The sequence below is a fragment of the Chrysemys picta genome, chromosome 4 (assembly GCF_011386835.1).
Source record: "Chrysemys picta bellii isolate R12L10 chromosome 4, ASM1138683v2, whole genome shotgun sequence".
NCBI lineage: Eukaryota > Metazoa > Chordata > Testudines > Emydidae > Chrysemys > Chrysemys picta.
The window spans coordinates 135683578-135708796 of record NC_088794.1 but is presented as its reverse complement, the minus strand read 5'-3'; the positions used below and the strand labels follow the sequence as shown (position 1 = coordinate 135708796).

At 42.2% G+C, this 25219-nt stretch overlaps 1 protein-coding gene across 11 annotated transcripts in view; it reads right to left on the bottom strand.

Annotated features, from left to right (window-relative positions):
* The window catches only part of KLC1 (kinesin light chain 1), a 127042-nt gene that overhangs the window by 81918 nt on the left and 19905 nt on the right, over nucleotides 1-25219 (bottom strand). For all 11 annotated transcript variants that reach the window (XM_005285834.4, XM_005285831.5, XM_005285828.4 and 8 more), the window contains exons 2-6: nucleotides 14703-14964; nucleotides 9444-9674; nucleotides 7716-7794; nucleotides 726-951; nucleotides 39-126 (exon numbers count right to left, since the gene is read on the bottom strand). In XM_005285834.4, coding sequence (XP_005285891.1) covers nucleotides 39-126; nucleotides 726-951; nucleotides 7716-7794; nucleotides 9444-9674; nucleotides 14703-14963 — 885 coding nt within the window. In that variant the 5' untranslated portion in view covers nucleotide 14964. The remainder of the gene's footprint in view (nucleotides 1-38; nucleotides 127-725; nucleotides 952-7715; nucleotides 7795-9443; nucleotides 9675-14702; nucleotides 14965-25219) is intronic.

Genomic DNA, 25219 nt, shown 5'->3' with positions numbered 1-25219 from the left:
AAAACACAACTAAAAATATGAAAATCAGATATACAAACCGCTGGATGATCTTTGCCCAAAGTCTTTTCACGAATAGCCAAGGCATCATTCAAGAGGTTTGCTGCATCTTTGTATTTGTTCTGGTCCCTAAATTTTAGAAAACCATAATTAACACTTTACTCTGTTTCACAAAAAAAAGGAAGTAGCATTTAAATAAAAGTCTTATAAGATAATGAACTGCAAAAGCAGGAGTGGACTTCAGTGTCAGGATAGGAATGCTATAGTACAGAAGAGAAGGGATCAAATGCAGACACAGTCCTTCACTTCCAAGTGCAAAAAACTACAATTAAAGTAGGTTTTTTTGAGGGACTGGAAATGAACTATCTGCATATGTACATCTTGCCATCCAATTTACAACAGTATTAGCATAAACCGAGAGGTAGCTGTCTGACTGTCTTCTCAATGATCTAGGATGGATGGATAGTAAAGTTTCAAAATGAATAATAGCATTCCAAAAACTGAGGCATGGGAAGATATTCAGGAACTCATCTAGACCCTGGTGTACTGTGGTGTGACAGAGCACCCCAGGTCAAGTACCCATGTGATACCACAAATCAAAAATTTAGAACCTACAAAATTGTCAAAAACATTTTTATAGCAGTCCCAGCATTAAGGCCTCTAGTCAACTTTACAGAAACAAAGAAGTTTAGTTAATGGAGAATTTAAACGTATAGCAGAATACCAACCTGTACACCAAAGCAAGTATGTTTAGCATAGTGGCAACATCAGGATGATCATGACCCGAAGTCTTCTCCAGATCTTCAAGTGCTTGTTTACACAGGGGTACAGCAACCTCATATCTACCTTGGGAAGCATACTGGATAACCAGATTATGAAGAGTCCTTAATCTTGCTGGAATTTCATAGCCCCCTTGTTGTGCAGCCGCTGCTGCACTGCTATGCTGCTGTTGGACTGCAAAAAGAAGGCAACCGATTTGAAACCATTTTGAAAGAAAAATCCATACTCCCCAGATACTAGACACTAAAATTAATCTAATTGTTTTAAAGTGTGGTTCTGTTCTGATACATGACTGTAAAAAATGGCACTCCCATACTAAGCAGATCCTCTCCCGGTCAGTATTCCGACCGACATAGTTCACTCCCATTTATTCGAATGGCCTAGGGGACATCTGAAAGTTTCGGAAAACTAGGAGTTTGGATAAACAAAAGTGCTATTTTGATCTCATACTGATCTAGAAATACAAGAGGGAAGGGAGTAATGCTGATGTTTGCTTAATACTTTGTACTTTCAATAAAGAGTAAAAAAATGTTAATGTGATTGAGTTAATTAAAAACACCAAAATTGTATTAAAACCATTGTGGACATCATTTATTCTGATTAATTCAAATTAAACAATTTAATACGTCCTGACAAGGTGTTGTTGCTGATGAAATGGGATTAGGTCTCAGTAACAACAGGGAACCACTCAAAACCAATATACAAATACAAAGCTGTTGATTAGTGCTAACAAGCTAACCAAGAAGTTATTAGCAAGTTATTAACATAGGGCTAACTGGGGGACATATTGTGGATTTGGACAACTAGGATTTTCGGATAAAGAGAATTCAGGTAATATAATACAGTATAACTCCAGTTATGAACAAGTTCATATTTTTACTACTTTTTACTCCTGTGAGACAATAAAAGCTATGGGGAGAGAAGTGGGATCTAATCTGATTCACACAGCAACTGAATTATTAACAAAGCTCCAATTTTAGGGCCAAATTCTGCCCTCAGTTACAGCTACTAAAGGTCCCAGTTACCTAGGGGGAAGGATAGGGCAAGACAAGCAACACTAGCCAGCCACAGGAAGGTGACTAGAGTTAGTCTACTTTTCCTCCTTTATCCCCTTGCTCCAGGAGTATGAAGTCTCAGTAGTCATCTTCTTCCACATGCCCTGCCCTCCTCTCCAGCATGTCCTGCCCTCCTCTCCAACCACTCTTCCCATGGTGGCCTATAAAAGCACTATGCTACCCTAGAAGAGACACCAATAGTGGTAGCAGCAGCAGCAAGAGAAAAGGGAAGCAAGCCTTTACAGCCAGCCTCTTCATTTTGTTTGCTACTCCTTTGAAATCTGCTCACCTGGTTCCCTACCCCCAACTCTCAACAACTGCATCTCCATCCCAGAACCAGGAGGAAATAACCTGTTGCCCCTTCCTCTCCACACAAGTTTCTGTGACGGCTATAAAGGTCTCCTCCAATGCAGAACCACATGGATTCCAGAAACTGAATGCAAAGGACCGGAGCTCCACCAGTGAGAGCCTGGCTTTCTGCACTCCTCTGCCCCTACCAAACAAGGGACACTTTCACAGCCCTGGCAAACTCTAATGACTGTGGAATCATTCAGTTCAAAACAATCTGCAGTGGTTACATTTGCAAATTCTTGCCCATTATACTTCACACTCTGATCCTCTTCCCCTTTCTGCCCACTGCCCTCTTTTCCAGTGGTTCTCAACTTATTTACCATTGTGGGCCATATCCAATACTACCTGTATGGCCCTGAAGATGTCACATTGGCCGCAGCTGTGTGCTGATCGGGCTGCAAGCGGCCCACAGGCCGCAGGTTGAGAACCACTGCTTTAGCTACTAGTATTTTCCCTTCTCTATTTCTAAGATAACCCAAACAAGCAAAAAAAAATAATTACGATATTTTTGTCTTTCAAAGATGTGATAAACAAGATGCATATGATAAACCAGCTGTATGTTCTTGTAATTATAACCTTTGTCTTCTAGCCCCATCCCACCCATCCCCTTTGGGTTTGTCTTCATCAAATTACATCTTGACAACCATGAGGACTATGGGCTTGTCTTCATGTACAGTGCTACAGCTGCACCAGTGTAGCAGTGCCACTGTAGCACTTTAATGAAGATGCTCCTATGCCGACAGGAGAGCTTCTCCTATCACCGTAGTTAATCCACTTCCCAAAGAGGTGGTAGCTATTTTGACAGGAGAGGCTCTCCCGCTGACATAGCACTGTACGTGGGGGGTTAGGTGGTATAATTACATCGCTCAAGGATGTGGATTTTTCACATCCTTGAGCGATGTCATATCGATATAGGTATGTAGTGTGGACCTGCCCTATCTCTCTAGCAAGTTCAACACCCTGCCTAGCATAGGGAGGAAGATGTAGGCTTAGTTGATTATCCAGGGATGAAACCAGGCATCTATCACCAGAGCCTAAAGAGCACAAGCACCTTTTGACAGGTGGTCATAAGAGTCACCTAAAGACTGCCCTTCCTTCTTTGTTGACCAAATAAATGGTGGATGGACTGGACAGCTGTGGGTATGGCTCTGCAATTCAGCATTAGTGTTACCAGTATGTTGACTTCAAAGAAGCCTGGAAGATGAGCCTCACCCCAACATAAAATCTTAATGATTTTCTCTACTATTTCTTTCAAGCCCCACACAATGGCTGCATCTGAAGAAAAACTTGATTCAGGTGACTATCACCAACAGGTCTCCATTGCAATTCTCTTTTAGATTTTATAGAACAAATCTCACACTCTTGTTGATTTACATTTTGTAAAGCTTCAGTATTTCAGTAAACAAATCCTAACAATCAACACTTTACCACATAAGGATTGTCAGCACCAAGGAAACACCCCCCCACACCTCCACTGCCCAGATCATCCCAGCACTGGACCCCAGATGGCTACTCCTCTCCCTCCTTTGTGGTGGGAGAAACCACCACAGCCACTTAGCAGGGGGACGTGCAAACGTGCCTTCAAAATATTTGTTCAACTCTGTTTGGGTTTTCTGTTGTCACCTCATCCCCCTGTCATTCTTCTATGGTTCTCAACACATCTCTCTTCTATTTTGCATCACATCATCTCTTCTCTTCCTCCCTCCTCTACCCCTCACACTAGCTCCAATTCCCCTCACCCCTCTACAATTCCCACTAACTATACCTTTTCCTCTCTCTATTCCAATCTCCCTTCTCCTCCCACCATCACAAATCCAAACCACACATCCTCCACTGCCACCTCCTCATCTTTGGTGACCTTTCTCCCAACCCTGGCATTCCCTTCCTCATCAACCTCTTCACCACTCACACCTGTCCCCCCCACTAACTCCACCCATTCTGTCACCATTTCTAACCTTCCACCTCTCCTGCTCCATTTTCCCCACCTCCTCCCCTCCTCTTTTTGTCTCTGGAACACCCATTCCATCTCTAAAAAGATCTCAGTGATCCACAACCACTTCGTATCTTGCTCCCTCTAGCTCCTGGTTCTCAGAGACCTGGATCCCTACACTGATTCTGTAGTTGCCCTCTCTTACAAAGGCCTCTCCTTCCCCCACACTCCCCTCCCCACCTTGGATCCAACCCTGGTGGGTGTGTGGCTTCTCCTCTCCCAGTTCTGCCTCTTCCAACCCCCTTCTTCAACTCTCTTCCACTCTGTCTTTTGAGCAACACAGCATCCCAATCTTTTCTCCTCTCATCTACCTAACTCCTCCCCCTCAGACTTCCTCTCCGATTTTTAGTCCTGGTTCTTTCTCTCCTTATACTCTCACTCATTCTTGGTGACTTTATCTTCCATGTTAATGACTCATCTGATCCTGTAGCTATGCATTGCCTCACCCTCTCCTCTTCATTTGACCTGAAACTCTGGTTCAACTTTCCCAGTCACCAAATGGCCATTCAATTGACTTCGTCTTCACCAAACATTCTGCTCTCACTGATCCTATGTTGTTGACGCCTCTCCTGCGACCACCACCTGGTCTCTTTTTGCATCGCCCATTAATCCCCTTCCTAATACCCTGTCACTTGGGTTTTCTTTGCCTTCCAGTCCATCAGCACTGAAGAACTGTCATCTGCTCTCAGCCTTCTCCTCCCTGCCCCCTCGCCCCCCTTTCTTCCATTTATATGATTGATTATTATCTCCATGCTTCGCTCTCCTCCACCCTTACTTCTTTTGCCCCTGTCTTCCATGACAAGGCTCCCCCTGCTAATCCCCAGCCCTGGCTCACCCCCAACATGCACTTCCTCTGCTCCTGCTCTCACGTTGCAGATCTTCTCTGGAAGAAATTCCATGACTAGGCTGACTTCCTCCACTACAAATTTGTTCTCTCCTCCATCATTTCTGACATCATCCTAGTTAAAGAACTCTACTTCTTCAACTTAATTGAATCCCATGCCCCTAATCCTAGTAAACTTTTTGCCACCTTTGACTCACTCCTCAAATCTTACTCTTCTCTCTCAGCACAGGACCTTGACAATTTCTTCCACAAGAAAGCTGACAAACTACAACTTGACCTTCCCTATCCTCCTTCTACAACTCTTACCTCCTTCTCTCCTGTCACAGATGCAGAAGTTTATCATCTGCTGTTCCTGTCTAACTCCTCCGCTTGCTCCAGTAACACCATCCCATCTCCTGAAATCCCTTGCATCCACTCATCCCTTCCCTTACTCTTTATTAAGCCTCTTGCTCTTTCCCCTCACAATGCAAACATATGTTAGTCTCTCCTATCTTTAAAAAACCCAACCTTCACCTCAATTGCCTCTCCAATTACCACCCCCATCTCCTTTTCAGCTCTAAACTCATTGAGCATGCTGTTTACAATTGCTGCCTGGAGTTCCACTCCTCTAATTCCATAGTAGAGCCTCTCCAATGCAGCTTCCGCGGCTTAGACTCAACTAAAACTGCTCTTGCCAAAGTGTCTTACGACCTCTTCCTAGCCAAAGCTCTGAACTGGTACTCCATCCTCATCTTCCTTGATGTGTCAGTTGCCTTTTACACTATCGACCATGCTTCTCCTTGGCTTCTGTAACTCTGGCCTCTCCTGGTTCTTCTCCTACCTCTTACTGCTCCTTCAGAGGATCCTCCTCACCCCCAGCCTCCAATTTTCTATGGGAATTCCACAGTGTTTTGTCCTGGTCCCCCCTCTTCTGCCTCTCACCTTATATCTGGGCAATCTCATCTACAAACAAATTCAACTACATCTCTATGCTGATGTCTCAAAGAGCTACCTCTCTACTACAGATCTGCTTCTTTCTGTCCAAACTAAAATCTCAGCCTCTCTCTCTAATATCGGCTCATGGACAACTAGCTGTCATCTCAATCTAAATATGGCTAAAACGGAGTTCCCCCACAGGGTATACCACCACCATTCTGACTGTCACTCAAGCCTGTAACACAGGCATTATCTTTGACTCAGATCTTTCTAGATCTCCAAATCCACATTATGTCTAAATCTCACTGTTTCTTTCTGCATAACATCTCTACTACCACACATGCTTTTCTTTGGCTTTTACAATGCAGTCTTGCCCTACTCATATCCATTCAGAACACTGCTGCAAAGACAGAAGAGCGCATCAGAGAAACATTTTTATCTTCATTAGATCATAATTTACTGCATACAATAAATCCTAAAAGCTGCAGTTGCTTTTTTGTTGTCTATGTTTTCCTAAGCTCTCACTTTAATTATGTTACCTGTCTCTTTGCATCCACTAGCTCCCCCTTCCTTTTTGGATCAAACTACTTGTCTTCACTTTCAAGGCCCTTTAAGACCCATCATCTATCATTTATTATCTAGAGGTTGACTAAGATGCTTATTGGACCTATGGTGACAGTTTCCATTGCACACTTGCTGAATTTTCAAACAAGTACCATCATGCTTTCTCCCATGCTGCCTTGCAGACTTAGGAGAAGCTCCCTGGTAATTATCTGCAAAGCTACCTCATTATCCTCCTTAAAACTCTCCTTTTCTTTGATGCCTACAAAAAAAATTGCCAATGGCCACTGGTGTGTGGACACCATAGGCTGACCAATAGTGTCTTGTTTCCTTATCCTATCCCAATGGTCTGTCTGTATCCATCTGTTGTTTCCTGTCTTATACTTAAAAGTGTAATCTCTTTGGGGGCAGGAACCATCTTTTTTTGTTCTATGTTCATAAAACACATAGCGAAATGGAGTCCTGGTGCATAACTGGAGCTCCTAGCTGTTATGGTAACATAAATAATGATAAAGGTGTAACTCAAGTGTACCACATCCAACTCATCAACCCTTCAGCCTTGCGAGGATAACATCTCTGGAGGAATATTAACTGCAAAATAAATCAATAAATCGTGTTCCTTATGAGTGACAAAAATAGAACTGACAAGGCCTCATATGGAAACCTGCCCAGGGAAGTTAACCATACAGGTCATCATAGAACCCCCTACCTGGGCAGACTACCAAGTCTCAAGGTTGACTGAAACAGGTCCTGACACTGGGATCTAAAGCTTCTCTGCCTAAGTTAGCAAGCTACTGCCTAAATTTTGTATTGAAATTAGCTCCTAATGAGGTCAGGGGTAGTTAACAAGCTTTTAAAAACAAACAAACAAAAACAAAACAAAACCAGCTTAGACTAGCCCAGCCTTTTTATGTAGTGGGAATAACATCTTCATAAATCAGCTTTCCTGTCTTCCACCCTTTGGAAGGGATGAACATACTCAGTCAGTGCTGGAGTAAGAAAGTACAGAAAAGTGCATCAGGGAAACATTTTTATCTTCATTATATCATAATTTACTGCATACAATAAATCCTAAAAGCTGCAATTGCCCTTGTTGTCTATGCTGCACAGTGTCTGGACCAGAGCACTCTAGGAATTAATGATTGGTTATTTCCCTGAAGATAAAAGCAAGCTTCTGTTCTGCAGAAATATATTTTAATTATATAATCTGAAGTTCACTTACTTCCTTGCCCTGGGTCATCTTCATCATTGGGGAAAAGGTCATCCAGAGGTTCTTTGGTAGAATCTGTGTCTTTGTCTTCCTATACAAACCCCAGTCCCAAGCAAAGTGTTACATTATTAAATCTAAAATCACTGAAAACTTTTATATACAATTATATATAAAAATCTATGATTAAAGAACATTAAAGATATGCATCGAGGATGTCCTTTGTGATTCTGGGCAAGACTATCTCAATGCATATGCACAAGACAGCTGAATTAAATTTGCACTGGCAATCTTATTTCAGAGGTTTTTAAGTCAGATCTATGTGGATTTTTGTGAGGCCAGGAAAAGGGGCACTAATGACCTCACACTATGCGCCTGCCAAATTTTAAGGTTTTTTGCTCCAAAGCATGGAGGTGCTAGGATATTTTATCCTGCCTAAAGATTATAGTTCCTTGTTTAGCCTATTAAATTATTTAGGTACTATTCCATATTCTTAAGAACATAATTAGGTACCAAGACTCAAAAAAAAAAAAATTTTTTTTTAGCTTTTATAGATTTCCTTGCATTGCATGCAGCTGACTACCTGACTAAAACAATTCACTGTATTCACATTGTGCTAGAAAGGATTTGTCTAGCAGTTGGTTAGCATGTTTAAACACATGCATTTTGCCACTCCTACGCTGTAGCAATAATAGGTCAGAAGAAAATAAAACAGACAGACACCATCCGGAATGTAACAACTTACAAAATGAGATCTATTTCTGTGATAATGCCCATAAATCAACCAATGATGGCTTGAGGGGCAGATAGGTTACCAAGCACTTACTTTATTTAAAATTATGAAAATCACTTTTGCAAGGGTATACATATGTATATGAAAACTGTACATATTTGCTTGCACTCCTATTTTCCCGACCCTTCATATGTCACTTCCCTTCTTAAACTGGAAGTGTAGGGACTGTGTCTGTGTTTTCACAATGCCTAATACTATGGGGCCCCTTTCCTGACTAAAGCCTCTAGTGCCAATATAAATATTAAATAATAAAAAATAGTGAGACCACTATCTAGGTCAAAATCATTTTCCAGACTGCTCCAAATAATGCAGTTTCCTTTTATATCAATTTACACATCTTATCCTCAATTCTCCTTTTATTGTGGGCTTTAAAAACAGACATTTTATGGCTTTCTGAAGATAATTTTCGAAGTAAATTTTTAAGCTAGTGTGTTGCTAGGTATAAGTGTTTTACTATATGCTGGACTTTTACCCCCTCAAGTCTACAGTGTAGTTACTCCATCATCTGTAAAATATATGTCTTCCTGAGATAAAGATTCTTGGAAGCAGTTCTCTATTGTGTGACTGTATAAACTACATAAGATTAGGACAATATAAATATACACCTCTACCCAGATATAACGTGATCCGATAGAACATGAATTTGGATATAATGTGGTAAAGCAGTGCTCTGGGGGGACGGGGCTGCGCACTCTGGCGGATCAAAGCAAGTTCGATATAATGCGATTTCACCTATAACGCGGTAAGATTTTTTGGCTCCCGAGGACAGCGTTATATCAGGGTAGAGGTGTATGAAGAAATCAATCTCCTAATGTGCCTGTCTATAAACAAATTAAAATCTATGTATGAAATGCCTGTTTCAACGGCTAAAAATTCATATCTGGAATAAAAAGCTCCTTGGCAGCTTACTAACAAAAAGAAACAATGCTTTTGAATGCACATCTACTTACTGATGGAGAAATATCATCATCATATTTTTTTAACTGATTCATGAATTCCAAGTGTTTCTTTTCTTCTTCCAGCTGAGCCACAGACTGTTCACTCTTCTGTAATTTCTGTTGAGTACTGGCTAGTTCATCACGCAACCACTGATTTTCCTGGCATAGCCGGCGAACCTGAGCACGCAATTTCTGCTTCTCTGATTCCACTGCATTTAAGTGATTTGACAAGGCCATCATTACCTAAAAAGCACGAAATATTACAAGACATTCTTCCTGTACAATGAATTCCTTTAGTATTAACATATAAGGCTTTTCATGCATAGATACCATTGCACTTGTGAAATCTGTTAATGTTTGTCTGGCCCCTTTCATAATTTCCATTTGGTTGTTGATTTCGCTCTACTTCTGCCATATTTGCTACCTGCTCAGCTGAGACTAATCTGAAGAAATTCTTACCCCTATGCTGTGCTGTGATTGCTTTTATTGATGTAACATACAGCAGCTTATATATGTTTGCTACCTTGACTGCTGTTTATAGTAATGTACTTTGATAGCTGGGAATGACCTCTCCACACGTGAAGTAATACAGGCTGTTTTCCGTCTTGTCAGAAATGGTATGTGGCCCCTTTAAGGGCTACACAGCCACAGAATTACTTGTTATGGCAGATTCAGCACGCGGACACTGAACCATCTCCACCAGGTGACCAGAAGAAAAGGGGGACAATTTATGTCCACGCTGGTGCAGGAAAAACGCTCTTTTACCTGAACAAGGCAGAGCAGCACACACCTGCCACCCTTGGAAATAGTTAAAATACCAGGTTTTGACATGGTTACGGCTACATTTTAGTCATGGGTATTTTTAGTAAAAGTCAAAGACAGGTCATGGGCAGTAAACAAAAATTCACAGTCTGTGACCTACCCATGACTTCTACTATATATCCCTGACTAAATCTTGGGGGGGGGGGGGGGGGGGGCCTGTGGATGCTCGGGCGTGGAGGGGGACACTCTGCCACGGGTGCTTGGGGGGGGGGGGTGTAGGCCCAGGTGCTCGGGGGCGCCCCGGGGAGGGCTCCCTACCTGGCTCTGTGCCTCCCTGGAAGCAGCGACATCCCCCCCACCCCGGCACCTAGGCAGCGTGCAAAGCTGCCTGGCCATGTCTCCAGCTAGGAGCTGAGGGAGGGGCATGTCACCGCTTTCAGGGAGCCCCCTGAGGTAAGCGCCACCCAGAGCCTTCACCCCATCCCATGCCCGCTACCCCCTCCCATACCCAAACTCCTGCTGCTGCTGGGAGGGGGGGTGATGGCCTGAGTCTGCCCCAGCACCGCCTGGTGTGACTGGCCCAGGGGCTGCCTGAGCTGCTCAGGTGTCCCCCCAGGCAGACGCACCAGCTGCTGCAGAAGTCACAGTGGTCATGGAAGGTCACAGAATCCGTGACAAACTAGCTGCCTTAGTCATGATCCACTGTGGCCATTATGTTAGTTGCTCCTTTCTTGGTGAGGGGAAAAATTCTTTCCCATCCTTCTGACCCCCCACCAGATTGGCTAACATGAGGAGGGGGAGGGTTCCACATTCCCCACAATGGGTTGGGAGCTTAGTTGGGGCAAAATATATGGAACGGAGATTCGGCTATGATGTTGCAACTTATTATGTACGCTTGGGGTGGATGCCCAGTGCAGGTATTCCGTAAGGCAGGGATAAGGTGATCAGGGGTTTTCAGGGCTCCTCTGACAGGTATAGCAGAGAATCGACCTCTCTCCTCAATAGCCCTCTTAACTCTCATTTGAGGGGGTGATGGTGAGGTCCCAGCAGCAGGTTGGCTGTGTACCAGAATGAGTAAAAAAAAGGAGTGCTGACAGCAGCCCCCCGCATATATGTAAATGATTTGGGAATTACCTGCACTGCAGTTTTTTCTGCCAGGATTCCCAGACATTTAGGAATAAAGTTGTGGCCTAATTAAATCACATCATCAAGTCTCCTATCCTTCTGGCATAGCTGGACAAAGATCACACAGAACCTAACATATATGCAAAAACCTACGTAAATGCAACTGCAAGGTTGCAAACCGGAAAGTGAAATGCAAACGTTAAATCCTAATTGCTTATGTTATTCAGCCTCCATGAAAAATTCACATTCTGTAGAATATAAGCTTCCATTTTAATATATGTGTTAAGTTTCTAGCCCTTACGGTGCAACGAAACCTTCCAAATGTAACCCAAAATAGAGCAGTAGTTGAGCACCTATTTCAAACTGTCTGAGATGGTAGGTTTATGAACTGTCCATATTCATCTCAATAGGGTATTAATTCTCCAGCCTAATAATGCTTCAAGGGGAAATAATTATAGGATTCAAATAATCTAAGGTGTGCAATTGTACATCTGACCTGCACATACAATTGTGTCCAATTACAACTGTTCATACAAGACAGGTAATTGCACACACATATACCCAACAAAGGACAAAGAGCAGTGGCTATCTAAAAACCTCCTGTATTGTTTTTTCTCATTAATGATGCTAAATGCAAAAGTTACACCTAGGGAAATTCTGCGCCACTGCACATGTGCAGAATTCATGTCCCCCGCAGATTTCTTTGCTTCCCCACAGAAAAATGACTTTCTGACGGGGAAGCAAAGAGAAGCCACAAGAGCAGTCATGCGACCCTCACAAGCAATATGTTTTGGGTGCCCAGGGCAGCCAGCAGAGAGGTAAATTGCTGTAGGGCACGGGGCAAGACTGGGGAAGATCCAGCTGGTGGCTCCTACTCTGAGCCAGGCTCAGCTGCTAGTCCTGGCTGGGCTGGGAAAACAGGACTTCCTCTTCCCCTGCACGGCATTCAGGGCTGAGTCAGACCCACCCCAGATTTCCCTCCAGGCTGCAGGAAACTACCCCACCACCCACTTCCTACAAACCATCACTCCTCAGCTGCAGAGGAAGGGATCACTGTATGGGGAGATGCTCCCTCATCTGCCTAACCCCCATGCATCCACACCCCCTCATGCCCAGACCCTCCCGACAAGCCTCAACCCCCCCCCGCCAATGAGCCCCACTCCCTCTGCACATGGACCAGCCCAATGAGCCACCCACACTCAGATCCCCCACCCCACCGAGCCCCACTCTCCCAGCATCTGGACCCCCCCACTGAACCCCCCATACCAAATTCTATCCTCCCACACTCTTGCTGAGCCCCAACCACCTTCACCTGGACCCCTCCTGCAGAATCCCAGAACCCCACAACAAGCCCGTGCATCCAGATCTCCCCTACACCCAGATTTCCCACTGAGCCACCCACAGAACCTCTCAACCCACACCTGGATTCCTCCCCTCGCCCCCCCCCACCACCACACTAAGCCCCTCCACACTTGGATCCTGCTGGGCTGAGCCTGCCGGCTCACACCTGGTGCACCTGGCGTGGAGGGGCAGGCTCTGGGGTGTTTTGGGGGCAGGCCCAGTCCTTGTGCTCTGTCAGGGTTGGGTGCAGCCTCACCGCTTAGTCCATGCCCCGCGGGGTGGGGAGGAGCTGCAGAGTGATCTCCCACCTCTGTGCAGCCGGTGGCCTGTGCTCCCCAATGCCATGCTCGAGCCTCCACATTTATTTGACCAAAAAAAAAAAAAATTTACAGAATTTTAAGATATTGTGCACAGAATTTTAAGTTTTTTGGCGCAGAATGCCCTCAGGATTAAAAAGTAATTTTACTAACTACTATGTAAGGACCATATTCTACCCTCATTGTTTATGCAAATCTCCCACTGATAGCAGTGTGAAAACTGGTATGGATCACAGGCAGTTTATGGCCTTCACTTCTGTAAACCTGGCTTACATATAATTAAAGAGCTTATTTGGCTATACACAGAGAAGGGGTTTGCCACCCTGATTATGTTCTCACTTTCCTTGATTTCATAAAAAGGTTTCTCTTAAAGTTAGCTTTGAGCATCTCAGAACCTGAATATTTTTATATGCAAGATTCATGTTAACTAAAATTTCATTTTTTCAGAAGATAGTATCGTTCTTTAAAGGATACCTTTAGGGTAAATGTATTCATATGTTGAATAAACTTTCAGGAAACAACTATCAATTTCAGGCTCATATTTATATTTACACATACCAATCCATCTACATAGAAGATCAAATTTTCAGCAGGCCTTTCCAAGCTTACCTGTATTTTACACGTGCAAAAAATGGCTAAGTAATTACCTCACCTGCACGTAACCAGGTGTACATGCAAAATTTCAAGTATATTTGGGAAAGCCAGGCAAAAATGTTGCCCAGTTTATTCACAGTGCCTGTAGCCATCAGATTTATAACATACTACAATGAATTGAAGCCTTCTGTAAACTTACTCTCTTGAGAAAGTTTGGTGAAAGTGGGAAAGTGAAAGGAGAAATTAGATTACTCCTTTAGCAAAATGAGTATTATCTTCAGGGATCATGGCAGAGGGCTGAGGTGTGGGGGGGTGCAGGGCAGAAGACTAGGTGTGTGGGGGGGTTCAAAGGTCAGGGCAGAGGGCTGGGGGTGTGGGGGGGTGCAGGGCAGAAGGCTGGGGGTGTATTGGGGCGTAGGGGGTTCAGGGCAGAGGGCTGGGGGTGTGTGAGGGTGCAGGGCACAGGGCTGGGGTGCTCGGCTCGTGGGGGTGCTCCCAGCCCCCTGCCCTGAGCGGCTCATGGCAGGGGGCTGGAAGGGATATGCCCTGTTCCACCCCCTTCCCCCAGGCTCCGTCCCTACCTCTCTCTGCGTCCTCTACGGAGCTGTGTGCATGCTGCCGCTCTTCCCCCTCCCCCTCGCTAGGGCCATCAGCTGATTGGCGCAGGGAAGGAGAGGAGGAGGAGGGGCAGGAAAGCATCACTCTGGGGGAAGAAGCAGGGGAGGAGGGAAGCTTGGCTGCCACAGAACCAAGTTTCTGTCTCCTGCCCCCGCAGGGGAGAGCGGTGGGCGGGGGGGCTGAGTGGGGCTGGGACCACGGTAGGTAGCTGCGTGCCACTCAGAATTGGCTCGCGTGCCGTGTTTGGCACGCGTGCCGTAGGTTGCTGACCCCTGCTCTATATAGTTATATAAACCTACTTCCCTATAAGCTATAATCAGGTTTAAAAAACTTCTGAACGCAAACTGACGCTGCTAATTTTTAATAAGTTCTGTGCAAGTCTAAGAATTGATATCCAAGTGTTCAATTCTACACCTCTAACTAAAGCACAGTCCAAAGAGATATAAGCTTGCATTTGCTTTCATATCATAACTGCAGTTACAGCTTGAAATGATATCCCCTGCTTCAATTTTACCTGTGCTTCACTAAGTCCAAGTTCCAACATTTCCAGCGACTTTCGAATCATGTTTGATTTTTCTTCCACCAGATTAGTTTCATCATCTTTCTTCAAACATTTCAGTGTCTCAAGTAAGCTCTGCAAAATGGAATTGTGTTCATTCTTCAGTGCCTCTAGTCCCTGAATCACCTGCTTAGTTTTAGAAATTATTTCATCTTGAGTAAGCTTCTCCAACTTCTCTTCCTTTAGATACACCATTGTGGACATATTGTCATACATTCTGTAATGAAAAAGTACAACAGTGAACAACAAATACAAAAATAAAATAATCAACTGAATATTAATGTTTTAGTTTTAATAAAGCCTGCATACATGTGCATTTTAAATTTAAGTTAATCATGAATAGATGTTTATTCAAAATATATTTGTGTGTATGTACTGTATATAGCATACTTCATGCACTATTTCTAAATGTTGTCATTGAATAACAAAAGTTCTCAACATTTTATCTCTGTCCAAAGTTTATATTAAGATACTTACATAAGCAAAAGAACTGAAAACCAAAAATATATCAATACATGGTAGAAGAATTTCCAGCTAGCACCCAATAAGAGGACAGATTCTGTGCTCTCTCTCCTTTAAATCACCTGTCTCTCTCTCATGGTCCCTGACATAAGTTAGAACAGCACAGGGGCTGCTCTATTTTACAACCACCCCTTCATTCACAGCTGTTCATGTACTAGAGCCCAAAATCCCTGTGGTGTTAAGTACAACTACCAACCCCACCATTTCCTCTATGCTGCGGTTCATAAAGAGAGGCAGTATGGGGCCACATCTGCCAGCTCTATGTTGGAGGATTCTCCCCAGTCCATTGTGGCTACTTTTCAACTTCATATAGAAGCTGTGATGCAGGACCAGAATCAGTCACAACTTATTTCCATAAACATACAATCAGTGAAACACAGGAATTGCATTTGTCCATGAAGGTGGCTGACTGACCACCAGAATTCTCTTTCATTACTGAGAGGGGAGAAGAAAGGAGGAAGAACACCCTCCCTCCCAGCAGCCAGGAACAGTACAATCCCTTTACATCATAAAACAAAAGCAGGACTCTAAGATTAGCCTAGGTTTATAATTCTAGTCTAGTCAAAGTAGTAGTAACCTCAAGGTACATATGGATCTGAAACTGTTGGCACATCTAATTGTGAGATGAAACTGTTTTTAAATTTCCTATTTAAAAAAGGCCTAACAGTTTCCATATTTTGTAAGAAAGCACTTCTATATTACAATGTTTGAAGCTGACTAATCACCTCTTCATTTTGTTATATTACTAGTATTACTAAATACTTTAATGCCCCAATTATTTAAAGGAATTCAGGAGTTCACTGTTAAAAGGAATTAAGAGGAATAGTGACAAGCAATATTTTACACTACATAGAGGTAAGAGAAAGGTGACAAAATGCAAAAGGGATTCATATGATGTTAAATCTTCAGTTAATAAAATGAGAAGCAAAAGCATGATGTGGAATTAACAACAGAAGACATAGGACATCCTGTCACTTTTAAGAATCAGATCCTAAGCAAAACGTCCTGTATACCTCTTCACTCTAAATTAATGTAACAGTAGAACAGACAAATTGTTCCTCTGCAGCTAGCAAGGTGACATTTGTATGTTTAGTACTCCCTGGTACACTGGCATAGTAGAAGCTAGGCGGGGAAGAATACCAACCAATACCATCATTCTACTTCAGCAAACCTCTGCTAATAGTTAAGAAATCCTAAGGATGACAGCTTAAATCAAACAAACATACTTCAATACAGGGAAGGATTTTACAAAGTAGGTGGCAGTTACACATACTGCTTAAAACTAAAGTTCTCAAAATATATTGAACAAGACTTTCAAAAGTGAATAATGACTTTGGGTGCCTAACTTGAAGTATTTAAAGAGGGGCCTAGAATTCCAGAATGCTGAGCACATGCCTTCTGAACATTAGGCAAGTTTAAGATGCTCAACTTGAGACAATCTTGGCCATTATGTTTGAATGACTATATTGTATATTAAAATCTATTTAGCACTGTGTAGTAAATAAGCGTATCAATTGCTGATTATTGTAGTAAGATGCTTTATTTCATGAAACAACTGATAAACAAAAGAAAGAGTAAGATGTTAACTAGCAGCCTCATAGTATCATGTTTTTAAAAACCCAGCACATTCAGATATTCTATTTGTATGTCAAAATTATGTTAAACTCTTAAAACTTTTATTTTAAAATGAAGTGAATACTAATTTAGCATAAGATTTTAAAGAGATGCATCAGAAAGAAAAGATATGAGAAATTGTGAAATGTTTTAATTTATATAAAAACTTTCCAAACAATGAAAGAGCTAATACTGTACTGTAACCTCACAGGTATCATGTTTTTACCATCAATGATTACAATTAAACCAGTACCCAATTTTTCTTTTTGCCCACTCCCACCTATAATTTGACATGCTCCCTTTCTCCCCAAAATTAATCATTTCCCTGCTAAATGCAAAAACATTTAATCCTTTTTGTCAGTAAGGAAATGAAGGTAAATAGCAGTAGACATCTGGCCATTATAGATTTTCATTTCACATTAGAGACCCTCTGAAAAGCCTGATTTTAAAGATTAAGTGTTTTTCAGATGTTTGGGTTATTTCTGAAATTTTCAAAAGCAAACTGCATACAAAAATGTCCCCATATTCTGCAGAAAAAGGGTGGTGAGTCTAATGTGCTCTAACAGAAACAGACAGCAACAGGAAACTGACAGACGAGAATGTTTTTGCTGAGCTGTACATTTTAACCATTGCAGCAAAAGTTAATTGGATTCCAGATAATGAAGACAGACAGCTGAATAGTCATTTGTTGATAAAAACAGTACCATATAAGAAAAAATAACAAATCTGTTATAAAGTGAGACACGCTGCAAATAGTCAATCTCCTGGAGTGGAAAAAATAAATTAACTAGTTTGTATAGTGTGTGTCATTTAACGGGGTTTTTCTTATGGGACACAATTTGTATGCTCAATTAAATCGGAGATGCAAAATGGATGCTGTGACTTGTTACTATGGGGAGAAGGGTTGATAAAGAATGAAGAAACTGGCACACATTTCTGAGAGAATACATTAATGTTGTAATTAGGAGAGTCGAACCCAGCAGCAGCTGCATCTGGTCCAACAGAGCAGCTTGTAAATTGACCTACCCTGAACAGGAACCCTCAGGAGACAAGGGATGAATGTTTAGAATTAAGTTTTAAATTCAGTGCAGACAAACATTTAAAACAACATAGTCATGACTTGCAGACCGGACTTTGATTATCCTAAAAACATATTATTGACTTTACATTTGCTCCAATCCTGGGGTCTTCAAAGGGAGGCAATCAGATTCTAAAACCAAATACTAACAGATGTAATCCAGATTCTGAGATCTATGACCTGTGAATTACCAACCCAAGGAGTTGAAATGGGGGATTTCTGAAGGCAACATGACAAATCCACAATCTGGAGACAAAGCAGCAGAATGGAGGCATTCAGAATCTCCTCAATTGTGAATGTCAATATTCAGAATTCTAATGTGTGTCTACTGCCAGGAAAGGAACAGACTCCATCTCTGTGGATCTGTATAAGAGAATAGCCGCTTAAATGACATTTAGGTGTACAATAACCTTGAAACTACAGTAAAGACAGACAAATCCTGTCAGAATTAGCCAAGACAATTCAACCTGAAAAGCAAAGTGCTTGAGAGAATGATTTATAAAATAGAGGACAAAAGAGAGATATTTGATATCATATGGAAACTATGGATTATATTGCTGGTATCTAAGTTTAATGAATGAGTATCTGTATTATAATATATTCTGGAAGGACTGCTATATAATTAAGGTTTCATCTTTAAATATGCATATTATCTTCGGGTTTGATTTTTTTGGGTCAATTATGTTGTTCTGTTCTTTGGTTGGGTTTGGAGTTTAGTTAGTAAAATAGGCTATGAAGATTGTGTGGGAAGTGCAAGTATTATATGTAAAGCTGTTCCTCTCCCAACCGACCCCCCCAAAAGAAGTGCCATTATATCATGGAGCAATATGGCAAATTTCATTGGGCAACATTAAATCTGAAGCAAATTTTAGTGGCCAGTTTCAGCCAAAAAATGCTTTTTTAATAGATTCTAGAAAAGCCAGACTGGTGTTTTTCCAGTGTGAAGTTTCCTTACACAGAGAAGACAACATTTGAAGGCAACTGCTTCTACAATGTTATATCGTCACTTTATTTGTGCATGAAGAGATAAATAAACTGGGAAGTTATTGTACATACAATCTGCATTGTTTGAGTGATCAAATAATTGTCAGACTCTGGCTAAATTTAACACTTTTCTAATTTTGAATAGCTAAGCTTGACAATATATTTATGCAGATTTGGGGCTATCCCAATTCACCATTCAGTAAGTAGCCAGGACCAGAGGAGTCAAATCTACTTACACTTTGCCCCTCCTGACAAGTTCATTTTGATCTGAATATTTTCTCTCTCTCACTAGTTAAAAAGGTTATGTTTAAAAGTTAATAAGGGGGAACACAACTATGAAGTTAAATTTAGAAATTCCCTACATCATAGACATACATATTGACAATAAATAATGTGTCCATATCACAAACAGGTAAAAGAAATGAAATTGTAAAGTTTTTACTGAGAACTATATTCATAAAACAATCATCCAAAATATACTAATTAAATATTGCTTGACTTTTAGATTAACTGAATTAGCCTGCTACTGCTATGGCAGACCTGGTTTGTTGTATTTTTGCTCTCAGAAGTGCAGTAGGTGGGTCTAGTGCAGGGGTTCTCAAACTGTGGGTCGGGACCCCAGAGTGGGTCCTGATCCTGTTTTAATGGGGTCGCCAAGGCTGGTGTTAGACTTGCTGGGGCCCAGGGCTGAAACCAAAGCCCAAGCCCCATCACCCAGGGGCTTCGAGGGCTTCTGCCCTGTGCGGGGCAGCGGGCTTGGGCTTCAGTCCCCACTCCTGGGGTCGTGTAGTAATTTTTCTTGTCAGAAGGGGTCACGGTGCAATGAAGTTTGAGAACCCCTGATCTAGCAAAACAGCTGGCTGACACACAAGTGAACTACTACTCACAAGCACAATTAAGAGACCTGGGGGTGGGGGAAGTTTACTGTCCTTGTAAAAGTGTGCTGATATTTGAAATACAGTCTAGTGAACACAACTAGTTCCAGTCTATGTTGTGCTAGAAGACTGCAAGAACTATTTATCACTCATAATGCAAAACTTCTGATTGCCATTCTATAATAATTTTATAGCCCCACTCCAGACCCTTATAAAAAGGGTCAAATAACCTTGATATATTGGCTATAAATAAATTAGAGGAATAGGCAGTGATTTGAACGAGGGTAGCTCTATGTCTGCACCAGACATAAAAGGTACTGAATATTTTATGAGGTATATAAATATTCACTAACATTCTAAACAGCTGTCTCAAAGAATAACTCCTCTGAATGCTGAGACAAGATGATTTATCATCTCTTAGCTCAATCACAAGGTTTCAGGGACATTACAGTGCACAGTTAGTCACATCACAACAATGTAATTTTGATTGCCTGCATTTAAGGGGGAAAAAACATGCATTCTGAACTGCACTAAATTTTGTTCAAGAGATTCCAGTTTGTGCTTTAAATCTGAAATGTACATATATTAAACAGACAAATAACAAATGTTAGTTTATCCCCTAAACATGAACACTACCATTTAAAGATGACTTGCAAAGACACACACACAAAATGTTTTTATCCTTTGTTTTTTAAAAACTATATAAAAGTCAATCCCTTTAGATCACCTTGGAGAAAAAGACAGTTCATGTAAAATTTCACACCCAGACCCACACACTTAATTGTAATATGCACATAGATTCTCAATAAAAGAATAGCACTGCTCTACAGCCAAAATGCTTCTGAAATAAATGTAGTCAAACTTTACTAATTCTGGGTCACTGAGAACGAAAATGATGCTTAAAATTGTTGATTGGCTCTAGTTTTCAAGATATGCTATTGGGTCAGTATATACGACCCTTGACTTGGGAATGGCGGAGGATAAGTGAGTTATAAAGGGAAGGGATCTCAATTTAAACCAGAAATGACTAAAATACATCTTTGACTGGATCTATGAATAAATCTATGACTGGGTTTGGACAGTACTTGCTTTTTAGGCAAAACAATGAATGATGCAATCTGAAGCTGGTATTGCGTCATACATGATGTGAATTGCATCATGTTATTCCTAGAAGTCATGGATGATGCAATCATAACGAAGCTTACATCACTCTGCTGAACAAATTGCCCTATATCAGCTCTAGAAATCATACAGTGTCGTGCTCTCTTATTTGTCAGTGTTTGATTTTGCAAAGGGACACATTTCTGTTTAGCCAAAGTGAGCAGAGATGCCTCAAACTTGTGTGAACAGTGCAGATAACTTATGCTATGTTTTTGTTGAAGTGACTTTTGCATCACAAAAGCGTAGTATAACCACTATGGTTAAGAAAGCCTATTACCTTTATTTTGGCTGCAAAATTGGAGATCAGGACAAGAGGTGGGCCCCACACATATGCTGCAACACTTGTGCAACAAATCTTCGCCAGTGGTTGAACAGGAAAAGGAAATTTATGCCTTTTGCAGTGCCAATGATTTGGAGAGAGCCAACAGATCATACCAATTGTTACTTCTGCATGGTGCCTCCAGTTGGGAAAGGTGTGTCAAAGAAGAAAAAGTGGACTGTGCATTATCCAAACATTCCATCAGCTATACGCCCAGTACCCCACGGAGGAGGACTGCCGGTTCCTGATGCACCAGAATCATTCTCGCTTGAGTCAGACGAGGAAGAGGATGAAACTTCTCGTCCTGAACCATCAATGTCACAGGACCCACATTTTCTCCCATTCTCCTCCTCTGAACCACACCTCATAACACAAGGTGAACTGAAGGATCTTGTCCCATTCTTCTTCATGGAAGGTGATCTTGTAGCCTGCAACAACATCGATGGTGTGATGGCAGCCCTCAACATCGTTCACGATCCAGATGTGTGGAGACTGTTCAGTGATTCATCGAAGACGAGTCTTAAAGCTGTTTTACTGCATAATGGCAATGTTTTGCCATCAATTCCAGTTGGTCATGCAGTCCATATGAAGGAAACCTATGACAACATGAAACAACTTTTGAGGTGCATAAACTATGACCAACATCAGTGGCAGCTTTGTGGCGATTTGAAGGTTGTTGCTCTCTTGCTTGGTCTGCAGACTGGATACACAAAGTACTGCTGTTTTCTCTGCGAATGGGATAGTCGTGCAAGGGATTCCCACTACATCAAGAAAGATTGGCCACTCCGACAGTCATTGGAGCCTGGGAGGAAAAGTGTTCAGCATCCACCACTTGTTGAATCAAGGAAGATTTTGTTACCACCCTTACACATCAAGCTGGGTCTGATGAAGAACTTTGTCAAGGCCATTGACAAAACACAAGCAGCTTTCAAGTATCTCCGTGGAAAATTTCCAAGGTTAAGTGAAGCTAAGATAAAGGAAGGTGTCTTTGTTGGTCCTCAGATTCGTGAACTTCTTCGAGATGACGCATTTGACCATGCACTGCGTGGCAAGGAAAAGACGGCATGGAAAGCCTTCCAGTTAGTGGCAATACATTTTCTTGGAAGGCAGACAACTACAGGTAGTTGGTGGAAAACCTCCTCAAAGCATACAAAAGCTTTGGTTGCAACATGTCACTAAAGATACATTTTTTGCACTCTCATCTAGATTTGTTTTCCACCGAACCACGGAGCAGTGAGCGACGAGTACGGTGAGCGATTTCACCAGGACATTGCAACAATGGAGAAACGCTATCAGGGCAAATGGAGCCCATCAATGCTTGCAGACTATTGCTGGACAGTGACAAGAGATGCTCCATTTAATGAATACAAGAGACAAGCCAAGAAGCGCCGAGTAGACACTGAATAGGACTAAACGATTTACATAATAGTTTTTTGCCTTTTGTTTCATAATAAATTTTATTTATATAACCCTTTTGCTGATATTTAAAGAGTTACATAAACTGAACAGGTGAAATATTATCATGTAAAGCAACCATAAACACATGAAAAGACCTAGGTTTACAATTTATGATTAAAACTCTACTATCTACACAATATACATAGACATAAAATGTAAAAACTTAAATATCTTAGAAACAGTAGCCAATCAGTTGTTTTAATTGTCATATTTGAATTCAGCACATCAAAATACATAATAAATAGCACATTTTATCTCTGAAGCAGACGACTTCTCAAAAATTGTAGACCAGTGTAGTGGTAGCTACACTGTTTCCTTAAGGCTGAAACGCATCTATCAAAATGAATCTTTGCCATGTATAACAATTACTATTCATTAAGCAACAAATTCTGTTTTGTTCACTTAGAAAACTCCCATGGCAATTTTGTCCAAGTAAAGACTGCAGGATTTGGCACATGGGCCCTACTTGCAGAAGAGAAACAATTTTTAAAAGTTCTAGATTTTGAAAGTCAAAGAATTGGGCACCTCATCTCCACCTTACACACTTTAGAAAAGCCCATGCTTTATGCTTATTACTATGAAAAGATTATGTAAAATTAGAGATTTAAATTAGACAGTTTTTCATGTATTTAATGCTTTGGAATTTCTCATTCTAGTATATTCTGAAAAAGTTGAGTAAATATGCGAAATGTTTTGTCAAATCAAATCATCAGTGAACCTTTTTCCAAACAGCTTATCTATTGCATGTACACAGTTAACAATGAAATCATAGCTATTATAAGGTTTAGTCAAGTTGTATGTTTTGAGATACAAGTGCTACAAGCACTATGGGATATATATAAGAGAGAGAGAGAGAGAGAGAAACACGAACACACACACACAGTTACTCCTGCAGGAATTCTGCACCACTATGCATGCGCAGAATTAGTGTCCCCCGCAAATTTCTCTGCTTCCCTGCAGAAAAAGGACTTTCTGATGGGAAAGCAAAGGGAAGCCACAAGAGCGGTCATGCAACCCTCCCCAGCAGTATGTTTTGAGTGCCCAGGGCAGCTGGCAGAGAGGTAAATTACTGTGGGGTAGGGTAAAGGACCGGGGAAGACCCAGTTGGTAGCTCCTACCCAGTGCCAGGCTCAGCTGCTAGTCCCAGCTAGGCTGGAGAGGAGGGGGACTTCCTCTTCCCTTGCACGGCAACCCGGGCTGCGTCAGACCCATCCCTCCAGATTTCTCCCCTGGCTGTTGGAAGCTCTGCAAACTCTCCCCCTGCACTTCCTGCACCCATTGCTCCTCAGGTGCAGGGGGAAGGATCACTGTACAGGGAGCTGCTCCCTCATCCACCCAACCCCCGTGCTTGCAGACCCCCTTATACCCATACCCTCCCAACGAGCCTTGCATGCACGCACGCATACACACACACACCCTGGCACCAGAACACCCGCACGCACCCGACGAGCCCCACTCCCCCTGAACCTGAACTACCCTGACCAGCCACCTGCACCTGGATCCCCACCCTACTGAACCCCACTCCTCCAGCATCTGGACCCCCAACAGCAAGCTCTATCCCCCACACACCCAGACGCCCTCCCCCCCGCCCCGCTGTGCTCCAACCACCTTCACCTAGAACCCCCCGCAGAGGCATACCGTTGCACCCAGAACCCCCCCAACAAGCCCCTGTACATCCAGATCCCCCCACCTAGATCCCTCACTGAGCCACCCGTACTCAGATTGCCCCACACAGAACCCTCTCAACCCACACTAAGCCCCTCCACACTTGGATCCTGCTGGGCTGAGCCTGCCTGCCCACACCCGGTGCACCTGGCACAGAGGGGCAGGGCCCTGGGGTACCCTGTCCTTGCGCTGTGTCAGGGTTAGGTACAGCCTCATCACTGAGTCTGTGTCCCCGGGAAGAGCTGTACAGCAATTGCCAACCTTGGTGCAGCCAGTGGCCTATGCTCCCCAGTGCCATGCTGGAGCCTCCACATTTATTTGACAAATAAAATTTACAGAATTTTAAAATATTGTGTGCAGAATTTTTAATTTTGGGGCACAGAATACCCTCAGGAGTGATATACATACATAAAACACTGATTGTACTTTTTAGATTCTTGAACATGTATCAGTGCATAAGTCCATAATTTTGTAAAAATGATGTCAAACAACAGCAGTTACATACAAGCTGGTTTCTTTCAGTTTTTCCTCAGTTTGTTACAATACCTAGTGTCCTAGATCTCACCTTCACTTTTATTTTGTATCCACTGTAATTATGGTCATAATTCACTAATTCTCACTAATGGAATTTTAGCCTCATACTTAAGTTAAAAAAACTGTTCATTAAGTTGTGGAATTTTATTCTATATAGGTTTTAATACCGTGCTCATGGCCATAGCATCCGAGTGCATAATCAATATCATATTCCAATCAACCTTGAAATGTTGTTTAATTGCCTTGATTGGTACGCTTTAAA